The 12,638-nt window shown below is 47.6% G+C and overlaps 1 protein-coding gene across 2 annotated transcripts in view; it reads left to right on the top strand.

Annotated features, from left to right (window-relative positions):
- Window positions 1-12,368, top strand: part of LOC142559217 (arylsulfatase B-like) — a 77,846-nt gene extending 65,478 nt beyond the window's left edge. For both annotated transcript variants that reach the window (XM_075670855.1, XM_075670848.1), the window contains one exon: window positions 11,730-12,368. In XM_075670855.1, the coding sequence (XP_075526970.1) occupies window positions 11,730-11,858 (129 nt within the window). In that variant the 3' untranslated portion in view covers window positions 11,859-12,368. The remainder of the gene's footprint in view (window positions 1-11,729) is intronic.
- Window positions 12,369-12,638: the final 270 nt, after the last annotated feature.

Raw genomic sequence — 12,638 nt, 5'->3', positions numbered from 1 at the left:
AGAGCAGATTGGGTAAAGGATCAAACGCGAGTTAATGACATCGTAGTTTAAATCAATAAAAACGAAATGGGCACGGGCAGGACATGTAATGAGGAGGGAAGATAACCGATGGTCATTAAGGGTTACGGACTGGATTCCAAGAGAAGCGTAGCAGGGGGCGGCAGAAAGTTAGGTGGGCGGATGAGATTAAGAAGTTTGCACTGACAACAAGGCCACAATTAGTACATGACTGGGGTAGATGGAGAAGTATGGGAGAGGCCTTTGCCCTCCAGTGGGAGTAACCAGGCTGATGATGATGATGATGATCATAATCTTTTATGCACTCAATATATGTCGACGATATGAAAACCTGCGAAAGACAACTACGAATAACGATAAATAACCTTACACAATGGGCTGACAAAAATGGTTTCCGGTTTTCAACACACAAAACTGTTACGGTTCTCTTTTCCCAGAAACGAGGGTTACACTGCAGTCCAGTTCTCACCTTGGATGGTACAACGCTGCCGGTCAAAGAAGACTATAAATTTTTAGGCGTAACTTTTGACACAAAACTGAACTTCCCGGCCCACATTAACACAACTAAAATTAAAGCAAATAAAGCACTAAATATCCTCAAGGTTTCATGGCACAAACACTGGGGATGTGACCGAACATGCCTACTACGTATATACCGGTACCTTGTACGTAGCATCCCCGACTATGGTAGTGTAGTTTATGGTGCAGCTAGGCAGTTCTACATTAATCGACTTGATCCAGTTCATAATCTCCGTCTACGACTGGCCAGCGGTGCCTACAGAACATTGCCCGTCCAAAGTTTATACGTTGACTGCAATGAGCCTTCATTACAGCAGGGCAGAGCACTATTTACACTTTGCTATGTATTAAGAATTCGGTCATCACCACAACATACATGCTACAACATCGTAACACAGTGCAAATGACGAGTACACTACACAAATATACCGAAGATGAGTCGGCCACTTATCTTACGAAGCAATGAATACTGTCAGACTTATGATGTTCCTCATGAAGCCCTGCAGCCCTGCAGCCCTGAAAGGCCACCAAGATTGCCTCCGCCGTGGTGCAATTTTACACAGCTATGTGACTGGACAATAACAAGACATTCCACAAGCTCAAATAATACAAGAGTTCCGAGCTATTCAAGAAAAATATAAAAACTGTACGGAATTTTACACTGACGGCTCTAAAACACAAGAATACGTAGGTGTCGGGATCGTAACGAAAAATGGGGAAAATAGCATTCGGATATATAATTTTTCTTCAGTCTTTACCGCCGAAGCTTACGCGATATGGATGGCAGTTAAGAAAATTACTACCGACAAGCAGGAAATGCTATTATTTATACCGATTCGTTAAGTGCCCTGAGAGCTCTAAACTTGAACTCAGCGTCTTACCGCCTGCTTGGCGATATCTTAAACATAGTCTTAACAAGAAACACGCAGGAACCATACGATTCTGCTGGGTCCCAAGCCATGTTGGTATACTAGGGAATGAAGCAGCAGCTAGACGAGCATCCATGGCAGCGCACAAAAGCCCCCATAACTCACATAACACTTCCATACAAAGACAGTATCCAAGCGATTCGTAAGCCCCTGGCATCAAAATGGCAACAAGAATGGAACCTTTGCATAAATAACAAGTTAAATATGACTAAACCGCTCCTTGGTGAGTGGAAATCATGCATTCACCAAGAACGGTTCTATGAGGTAATGTTATCTCGACTTCGAATTGAACACACGTATCTAACACACAATTTTCTACTTCGAAACGAAAACCCACCAACATGCGAGAAATGTTATGAATCGCTTACAGTAAGCCATATCATTATGTCTTGTCCACATACTGAAACACAGAGGTGGAAACATTTCAAAAAGTTGTATCACTTGCACATACCTTTAAACCCTGCCTTAATATTGGACGACGATCCACTAGTGTCATCCACTAACTTGTTCGAGTTTTTAGACGAAAGTGGGTATCTACATCGACTTTAAGGTAACACAGCTATTACTTCCTTAACATTGCATCCTGTGACTGGCGCAGCATGGCCTTAGTCACTTTCGTGCCATTAAACTCGAGTTAACTAAGAAACATCCAAAGGCGCAACTTTAGCCATTTCCCTTTCTGTCTCTTGAACTCCGGAAAAGAGGCAAAACAAAGCAGTTTTTTACATATATCTATCTTTTTTGCAAGCTTTCTTTATATAAGGATAGGGTGACATCATAAAGGTGCGTTAAACAGTCGCGTTTTACAGCAGTTTTGAGTGGTTATATTCCACTGCCACTGATAGCACGTGCTCAAACAGGTCACCGTCTGAAGCAATACAGTACTTGCTTCTTTCCAACACTTGTGCTGTTGCAGCTTTTGCTAACGACGTTGGAATCTTGCTTATTTGTGCCTTTAGGGTGTCCGGTGTGGTAGTTTCGTTGCCATACACGCGATCTTTCCCGTAGCCTTACAAGAAGTCCAGTGGTGTCATGTCCGGCGACCTTGAAGGCCAGAGTACAGATCCGTGGCCGCCAACTCACTGCACAGGAAAAAGCTTCTCGAACCACGCTGGAGACTGACTATTACTATATGCGCAGGAGCACCATCGTGTTGAAACCATATGTTCCGAAGGTGCGCAAGTGGAACGTTGCAACAGACGTTCACGAGTTTCTCGAGGATGCTGTTGACGTAGTGTTGCTTCGTTAGTGTGTTGTCAAAAAAGATGGGTCCGATGATGCTGCCATCAGAAATACGGCACCACGCATTAAACGACCACTGGTATTGGTGTCATGTTTGCGCCAGCCAGGGGGGATTTCTATCACTCCAGTAGTGCGCGTTGTGAAGATTAGCGTGTGCGTCTCTGGAGAAATTAAACTGATCCGTCCAAAGCACGCGAGTGAGAAAGACCGGTTTTTCTTCACATTTCGTGAAAATCCAATTGGCAAAATTAGGTCTCTTTTCAAAATCTCGGTATTCAAGTTTTTGATGAAGATATACATGGTACGGGTGCATATGACCTTGTTTTAAAATCTTCCACACTGACTACCTTGAAGTTACGACCTCCGCATTGGCGTCGCGCACACTACCGTGAGGGTTAGCAGCAAAGAGTGCCAAAACATCCGTTTCCGCTTCTTGAACTATCGTCGCAGTCTTGTGTCGCTTTCTTGTGAAGCTGCCCGTCTCGAAAAGGACTTCATAAGTTTTAAGTATTGTTGTCGGGCTAGGACATCCTCCACGATGCCGCATCCGGAGTATAGCTTGGCTGCCTTCCTCTTGTCGTCGTGCGCTGTTCCCAGAGCCAGGATCATTTTAGCCTTCTGATCCTTCGTGAAGGACATGACTGTCTTCTTGAAGAAGCAGGTCACTGGCGTGGCACTGTTGAGATCTCCCGCTGTTATCTATGCAGTGACACGTCAAGCAAAAAAGATTTACGTAAGCAACAACAGCATATGCTGGCCGTACAGATCCGCCAAAACGCATTAGATGGACATAGCCTGCGCAAGGTTTGTTTCGATTGCTAAAAGGGAACAAGAGGAACATATGTTCCGGGCACGCCTATCTACAGAACTAGATGAGTGTGCAAAATCACAATCCCAAGTGCGCCGTCATGGTTTCCGGGCTTCGAAATCTCCCCCCCCCCTACTGCACCACCATGCTTATCAACGCGTCAGCGGCGTGTTCTCATGATTTCGCGATCCTCACATAGCGTGAAACCCTGTATCGAGCTGCCGCTGCTAGTAAAGCCGTGTATCCGTGGCAATTCGCTTGGGAGCGCTTGAGGAGCGGCGCGCAAGCGCGTATCTATTACGCATTTTTGGATGTTTCGTGGTTTTTTTTTCGGAAAAAACCAACGAGGCAAAGCTGAGCACAAAAATGCTTGGTTCAGAGGTTGTTTGAGGTGCCCTACAACTTTATAATTGATATGTTGCGATTCAGGCAATAATTAAAAAGTTCACTAATTCAAAACAATGAAGTAATACTTCGTGATCAAAACAACACTGGCTGTAAGTACACATGACTACGGCTACTATGCAGTCGGAACGATTTCTCTAGAGCTCTTGCTTCTTTTTTTAAATCTTGGTCTAAGTTAACAGGTACACCCGGTATAGCGTGCAGGCATTGCAGGAAGACATGGGTTGGGCCTCTTTTGAAGTCAGAGAAGCACAGAGCAAAATTAGTTTTCAAGACTAGGGGACATGGATGACAACAAATGAGCTACTTAAGTGCAGAACTAGTTGTACCTCAAAAGCGTGGACAGATAATGCCGAGGTGAAGAAAGTTGGCAACCAGGTAGAGGGTAGGATCAGATGAAAGTATAAATTCAAAACCAGGAGTCATCAAAGAGAAAGTCAGAGAAACAGAGACAGTAAATTAGGTGCAGTGGATGGAAACGAAAAGGGCCGTGAAGATTTACAAGAATTAAAACACAGAAATTAGAAGGGAAAATCTGCATGACAGCACGAAGGGCAGTGCCTTGCTATTTGAGGCTCAAGCTGGTTGCCTAACGACAAAAACATATCGGAGCAAATGTTCGCAACAAGATGAGGCATGTGTATATGCTGCAGCAAAAATCCGGATATCACGCAACACATCCTAATGGAATGCGAAGGGATTCGCCCAGTGAAACACGTATGCAACGTACACTTTCCAGAAGCGCTTGAATTTAAGGTCGACGGATACATCAGCTGGTCAGCAGTTGAGATAAGCAACATACATTTAGAGTATTGGTGCAAAAAAAGCAGAGGAGGGATTGGTGCGACCAGATCACTTACAGGCATAGGTAGCGGTACGAGGTAGATAGAAAAGTTTTGAGGAAGAAAAAAGAAGATTAAGGTGTAGACCAAATTGCGAGAATGAAAACCATGTATGGCATACCTGATTAATTCAAGTAGCTTAGGTGGCTATTTGTCACCGCCTCGTTTCGAAGGGGGTGCCGATAAATCATCATCAATTTGCTATTGGATTCGAATCGAAAATTCACTATTCGAAGTTGTCGAATATTCATTTTTTATGTATCAGGTATAAGCGACACTTATTGAGATCTAGAGGGAGGCAGAATGATGGTTGTGAGGACTGTTTCGAATGATTTTGCTGCGGGATACTAGTATATAGCTGCGACTGTTACGTATGGATAGAATTGACATGGACCAGATAACTTCGGTGATGTAATTTAGAGTCGAGCATTAACAATGCCTCCCTTTCAGGCGACCTATATACGAATTTATTCTGGTTTATTATTTGGCCAGTGTCATATGTTTTCATCCCTTTATAACAATTTGGGGGGAACGCAACACTCCACATGCATTTGGTAACTTATGTTTTTCACTTGTTTCGTTCGTCATTGCAATAGTGTCCTAGATAACTGAACGCTGTTATTTGTCATTAACATGCTTCTCAGTCGCCCGAACGTCTAATTGTGAACGGCATTACGTGCATCTGTCAAATTATATACGTAAGTCTGATTTCTTCTTTTATCACTGAGCACGTGCTGGTGGACGAGTTGGTTGATTAGGAGGAATGATTACGACGAAGGCGCGAAAAGAAACGACGGACGAAGGAAGACGACACCGGAAAACCACGGAGGTGTTGCCCACTGATGTGTGCCAAGGTGAATGCAGGACATCAGGAAAATAAACAGGTGTGCGCAAAAGAACATGGGCAGAAGCATGTAGGCTGTGTAAAGAAATTAGTTTATTCTGTTCCCTTGTCGTGTGGTTGATCATATGTTGGCCAAACGGGCAGATCTGTAAATGATAAATTGTATGAACATCGATATAAGATGGAAAACCAGCTCTCAGCTCATATTAGTGCTCATTGTAAGGCTCACAAGGGCACTCCAGATTTTGATAGAACCTGCGTTTTGAACAGAGCAGATGATCAGCTGACAAGGGAGATATAGGAAGAGCTTGAGATCAAGAGGCGTGGTGATACTTGTATTTGTGAACCCTCAGTTTCTCTATCGGCAAACGAAGTGCCGTATCTTGGGAGCGGCGCTTAAGAAGCTGTTCTGTACCGTGTTTTCGTTGTGTGATGCAGATGACGGCACTGTTTCTTCTTGATGTTTTCACTCTTGGCAGCAGCTATTTATTCCTGTGTCAAGAAATAAAATGCTCAGTTGTTAGTAGCGCCTACGTGGTTGTCCCGTGTCGTCTTCCTTCGTCCGTCGTTTTATTTGGCGCCTTCGCCGTAATTATTTGATCACATGGACGCCGCGCAAACATCATATTGTTACGTAGGAAGACGCTGACGAAAAGCTGTATACAACTATATTTACAAGGCAATACGCCGCACTTGGCCAACAGGCAACAGCCCGCGCTAGCCTCTAATCGTCGTCGTTTCACACTGCTCGCCTCTTTGTCATCGCAAATACTCTTCCGTAGCACTACCCCCGGTGGCAAAAGTGCCGTCCCAGAGCGACTAAACGCCGGACTCGGAAGCAGTGTAGTAGGCCTTGAGCCTACTGACGTGTACAACATCACTAGATGCCACAGTAGAGGACGAGGTTGAACGCACAGGAGCAATTTCGTATGTCACAGGCGTCACCTGGCGCAGGACGCGGTAGGGCCCTGTATATCGCGAAAGGAGCTTCTCTGAAAGTCCGACGTGACGAGAGGGCGACCACAGGCGCACGAGCGCACCAGGCGAAAACTGTACGTCACGGTGGCGGGCGTTGTACTGACGCTGCTGAGTGGTTTGCGAGGCCGTCAGTCGAGTACGGGCAAGCTGGCGTGCATGGTCCGCGAGGGCGATGGCGTCGCGCGCATACTCGCTTGTTGAGATCGCAGCAGGAGGAAGTGCCGTGTTTAGGGGCAAGGTCGGTTCGCGACCGTACAATAGATAAAATGGAGAAAATCCGGCGGTGTCGTGCCGGGAAGAATTGTACGCAAATGTAACGTAAGGAAGGGCAATGTCCCAGTCGTGGTGGTCCTTGGAAACGTACTTGGACAGCATATCGGTAAGAGTACGGTTTAACCGCTCTGTCAAGTCATTGGTTTGAGGATGGTATGAGGTAGTCAGCTTGTGTTGAATGGAGCAGGAACACACAATGTCGGCGATAACTTTCGAGAGGAAGTTACGACCTCGGTCAGTAAGCAGCTGTCGCGGGGCGCCATGAACTAAGATAATGTCGCGCAAGAGTAAGTCCGCGACGTCAGTGGCGCAACTAGTAGGGAGAGCCCGCGTGATAGCGTATCGGGTGGCGTAATCAATTGCGACGGCTACCCATTTGTTCCCAGAGGATGACGTGGGAAAGGGACCGAGGAGGTCTAATCCAACACGAAAGAACGGTTCCACAGGGACGGTGATCGGCTGGAGATGACCGGCAGGTAGCACCTGAGGTATTTTCCGATCACAGGCAGCAACATAGCGTCAGACGGAGCGAGCGAGACCAGGCCAATAGAAGCGGCGGCGGACTCCGTCGTACGTGCGGGTTACCCCAAGATGTCCTGCAGTGGGTGCGTCATGCATCTCAAAGAGCACAGTCTGTTGTAGATGTTTTGGCACGACAAGAAGAAGATCAGAGCAGTCAGGGAGGAAGTTCCTTCGGTACAGAATGCCGCCCTGGAGGACATATCGGCGAACGGACGCGTCGGTAGGTGTAGAGCGCAGACACTCCATGAGTACTCGCAGCGATAGGTCTCGGTACTGCTCATCGGCGATGTTAGCGAAGGCAGATACAGAGAAAATGCTGTTGGCGGTACTACTGTCGGCGTCGTCAGGCTCGCCTACCGGGTAGCGAGACAGGCAGTCAGCGTCCTTGTGTAGTCGGCCAGATTTGTAGGCGACAGAGTACGAATATTCTTGGAGGCGTAAGGCCCAGCGACCAAGTCTTCCTGTAGGATCTTTCAGTGAGCATAACCAGCAAAGCGTGTGATGGTCTGTGATGACGGAAAAAAGTCGGCCATATAAGTATGGGCGGAACTTCGCAACCGCCCAAACTAGGGCCAAACACTCACGCTGAGCGATGGAATAGTTGCGCTCCGCGGGCGAGAGGAGCCTGCTGGCGTAAGCGATAACACGGTCGTGGCCGCGCTGGCGTTGTGCCAGTACTGCGCCAATACCGTCACCGCTGACATCAGTACGGACTTCGGTAGGCGCAGAAGGATCGAAATGGGCCAGGACGAGAGGCATTGTGAGAAGGTTGATTGGAAGCGAGAATGCAGAGGCCTCGTTATCGCCCCACTGGAAAGGGGCGTCTTTTTTCAAAAGCTCGGTTAGCGGTCGTGCTATGGCCGCGACATTTTTCACGAAATGGTGGCAGTACGAGCAAAGGCCGACGAAGCTGCGCACATCCTTGACACACTTTGGAACAGGGAAGTGCGTAACAGCATGGATCTTGCCTGGGTCTGGTTGCACTCCGTTCGCGTCAACGAGATGTCCAAGGACGGTAATCTGGCGACGGCCGAATTGGCACTTGGATGCGTTGAGTTGCAGACCGGCTCACCGAAATACGTCCAGGACTACTGAGAGGCGCTCGAGGTGCGTCGCGAACGTTGGGGAGAATACTATAACATCGCCCAAGTAGCACAGGCACGTGGACCATTTGAAACCGTGAAGAAGGGAGTACATCATGTGTTCAAAAAGTGGCAGGAGCGTTACATAGACCGAACGGCATCACTTTGAATTGATAAAGACCGTCGGGTGTTACAAAGGTAGTCTTCCTGCGGTCGACATCGTCCACGGCAATCTGCCAGTAGCCGGAGCGAAGGTCAATAGAGAAATAGCGAGCACCGCGGAGGCAGTCAAGGGCGTCATCAATCCGAGGTAGGGGAAACACGTCCTTTTTGGTAACCCTGTTAAGGTGCCGATAATCCACGCAAAAGCGGCATGATCCATCCTTCTTTTTTACCAGTACAACAGGTGACGACCATGGACTACATGACGGTTCAATAATGTTCTTGGCAAGCATTTTGCGAACTTCGGCGTCAATAACTTGCCGCTCAGCCGGTGACACTCGATACGGGCGGCGATGAATAGGAGGGGCATCGCAGGTATTAATGCGATGTTTAACAGCTGTAGTTTGGGCCAAAGGACGATAGTTAAAGTAAAAAAATATCGTGGTAGGCAAACAGAACGCGGTACAGCTCACGAGTGTGCTCGGACGGCATGTCGGGCGCAATCATTTTCTGTAAGACTGCGATGGTACAAGTTGCCGACTGCGATGGTAGAGGAGGATCGGCTGAATTGTCGTCTACTGCAATAGATGCTACTGAGTGATCCTCGAATGAGCGAAGCTGGGCCAGAGGCATCCTGCGTGGCAGCACTCGTGTCGTCAAACCAAAATTAACCACTGGCAGGCAGACGCAATTCACCGCAATAGATAAAACTGTATGAGGTACTGTGATCCCGTGTGTAAGGAGGACGTCTTGCATAAGAGCCGCGATGTAGTGACCGTCGGGGACTGGTGGAGATGACACGAAGTCAACGTAAGTCAGTGCCGAAGGTGGCAAGCGAACGAAGTCGACGGAACTGAGGCGACTGGTGTGTGGTTCAGCGGGATGCAGAACAGGCAGGTCAAGGCGGAGAGTACTGTCGGAACAATCGATGAGAGCAGAATGTGTGGAGAGAAAGTCTAAGCCAAGGATGATGTCGTGGGGACAGTGGGCGATGACTGTGAATAGCACGATAGTGGAGCGATCGGCGAAGGAGACGCGGACGGCACACATACCATTTACAGGGGCTGTTCCACCATCGGCGACACGGACAACAGGCGTCGTGGCGGGAGTGGTTATTTTCCTCAGCCGGTTACGAAGGACAACACTCATTATCGACAAATGCGCCCCAGTGTCTGTGAGAGCAGATACAGAAACACCGTTTACTTGCACGTCTAGAAGGTTCAGATGAGTGGGCAACGTCAGTAGAGGATTTGACGGCGTAGGGAGCAATGCAGCGTCACCTCGAGGCGCTGCATCGTCTAGTTTTCCGGCTGGGAGCGGCGTCCGAAGGGAGTCGGCGAATAGAAGTGACGGGGCTGGGGAGAACGAGATTGTGCCATAGAGCCAAGACGTCCTGTATGTACGTGACGTAGGGCTCTGTTGACGTCTACACACGACCGGAAAGCGCCTTCTGCGCGGCAAGTTGGTGACCGTAGGGGTTGCCGAACAAGTCTCGGAGCTTTTGCTTAAGCGAATCCCAACTGGTGAGCTCATCTTCGTGCGTCCGAAACCAAACTCGAGGTGTGCCCCCGAGGTAAAAGACTACGTTGGCGAGCATGACAGTAGGGTCCCACCGGTTATTGCGGCTGACGTGTTCGTACAGGCTGATCCAGTCCTCGACGTTTTCCCCATCTTTGCCAGAGAATACCCCAGGATCACGGGGAGCGGGGAGAGCGATGTAGGTCGTTGAAGTGGCAGCAGGTGTCGGAGCCGGCGGAGTCGAGTTGTCGTCGCCGGGAGCCATGAAGGAAGGCTCGACGTGCCGTCCACTGCGAATTAAGCTCCGTGACGAGGTACAGGGAACGTCCAACTCCACCAGATATGTTACGTAGGAAGACGCCGACGAAAAGCTATATACAAGTATATTTACAAGGCAATACGCCGCACTTGGCCAAGAGGCAACAGCCCGCGTTAGCCTCTAATCGTCGTCATCTTCACCCTGCTCTCCTCTTTGTCATCGCAAATACTGTTCCGTAGCATTATTTCATGTTGCGTTGAAATGAGAATCATATGAAGCCAAGAAAAGCACCGCGGAAGCTATTTGCAGTTTTAATCTGAGTGTAGAAATGATAACTGAAAGGGAAGTGAAAGTGAATGAAAAAAAAATCAACTTATCTCCGGAGGGAGCCGAACTCACAACATTCGCATGAAGCTAAGCTTCGGTGAACTACCATTTGTGTTACAGCTGTGGTTGTTCCCAACGCTTATAGATACATTTAGAAACCATAAGTTAAAATGGAATGAAAGTGGACGAGAAAACAATCTGGCGCTGGTGGGAGCCGCGTAATGCGAAGGTTGTGAGTTCGGCTCCCACCGGCGGCACATTATTTTCTCGTGGACTTTCATTTTCTTTTATCATTTCTACACTTAAAATAAAGCTACAAATAACTTTCTTTATGGTTTCCGTGGCTTCATTATCTGTTAGCTTCATATGGTTGTGATTAACAAAAATCGGGCCCCTTTGTTCCCCTTCTGGTTTACTTGAGATGACAAAATATTCGATATTCGATGGTCGTTTTTCTAAAACATTCTTTTCTGATTCGATTCGGAAATCTCACTATTCGAAGAACACACACACATATATATATATATATATATATATATATATATATATATATATATATATATATATATATATATATATATATATAATGTGTGTGTGTGTGTGTAGCCGATGTATGTGACAGATGACCTTGAAACAGGTCGTGCAGAAAATCGCCGAATGATGGGATAGCACAATGCCACTGCATTAGCAATCCGAATCCAGTGGTTCCGTCGATCATCTGCCTTACAACTTTTCCTCGGTGTCTACCGCTGCTGCGCGCATACTATCAGAAGCCTCGCAGGGACGTTCGCAGTCAAAAACTATATTTGGACGCTGCGAGAGGTACAGCTATGTTGTGCAAAGGGGAACGGTGAAGTAGTACGGAATGGAAGAGTACATGAACAGGAAATACGTTCATGTGCTCTTTTCCGTATTGCTCTTTCGCACAAACTGTCGCACCAACTAGCCCAAAAACCCTGATGTACAGCTTAGTGCGCTTTTTGTTCGTTTTTTTTCTTCAGGTGCTCAATTCAATGAACCGGACCTTGGAAGAGTACAGAGCGCAGACTGTTCCTCCTCTCAAGCCTGCTGTGGACCCGGCCTCGTTTCCCGAAAACCACAACGGGACATGGGCCCCCTGGGTCGAATGAACGGACCTGAACTGTCTTGAAAAACTAGCCAAGTTGCCCACTCGTGCACATCTTCACATTTATAGCCTTTTTCTTGCACCCGGTCGCGGAGGTGTTCCAACATGCCACAGAACGCCGCTAGAGGCAGTCAAGACATACTGCAGTGCTTCTGTAAAGATCGTCCAAATATAACTGCTAAGACAATATGGTTTTCTGAATGCCACGGAGTAGAGGAAACTCTAGCGCCGGAGCATGTGGCTGCTGAGGACTCGGGGGGAGCTCCGCGGGACCTTAGGTGCTCTGCAGATAGGAGTAAAGGTGAAGCCTATTTCATATTTTGCGATGCGAAACGCTCCGACGAGCGACGCCGCACCATTGGGAGGCAAACTATTCGTTTGAAACATCACTGCTGTTGCTTGGACAAGTGCAGGGCCACCGCAACCGTCGCGCAGGGCTGGTTTTACACGGGGATAGCAAGCTTCTTCGTCTGGGTCAACTGACTTCATTATTCATATACATGTGTTACGCAGACATGCTCGTAATAAATAGGCCCTGTGCCAGTTTGAATGCCATTCGGTCTATTTAAGAGAAAGCAAAGTTGTAACGACTGCTGTATATATATATATATATATATATATATATATATATATATATATATATATATATATATATATATATCGACGACAGGGAAGACGTGGCCAGAGGGAAATGTTTCAACTGCTCTCGCGTTGGACACGTTGCCCGTCACTGCCGCAGTGGCTGGCCGTCGGCTTCAAACTGGAGCACTGGATCTTGGCGTCG

This window comes from Dermacentor variabilis, chromosome 1 (assembly GCF_050947875.1).
Source record: "Dermacentor variabilis isolate Ectoservices chromosome 1, ASM5094787v1, whole genome shotgun sequence".
In the NCBI taxonomy this organism is placed as follows: Eukaryota; Metazoa; Arthropoda; class Arachnida; order Ixodida; family Ixodidae; genus Dermacentor; species Dermacentor variabilis.
Note: the sequence above shows the minus strand (reverse complement) of the source record. Positions and strands in the feature narration are given on the sequence as shown.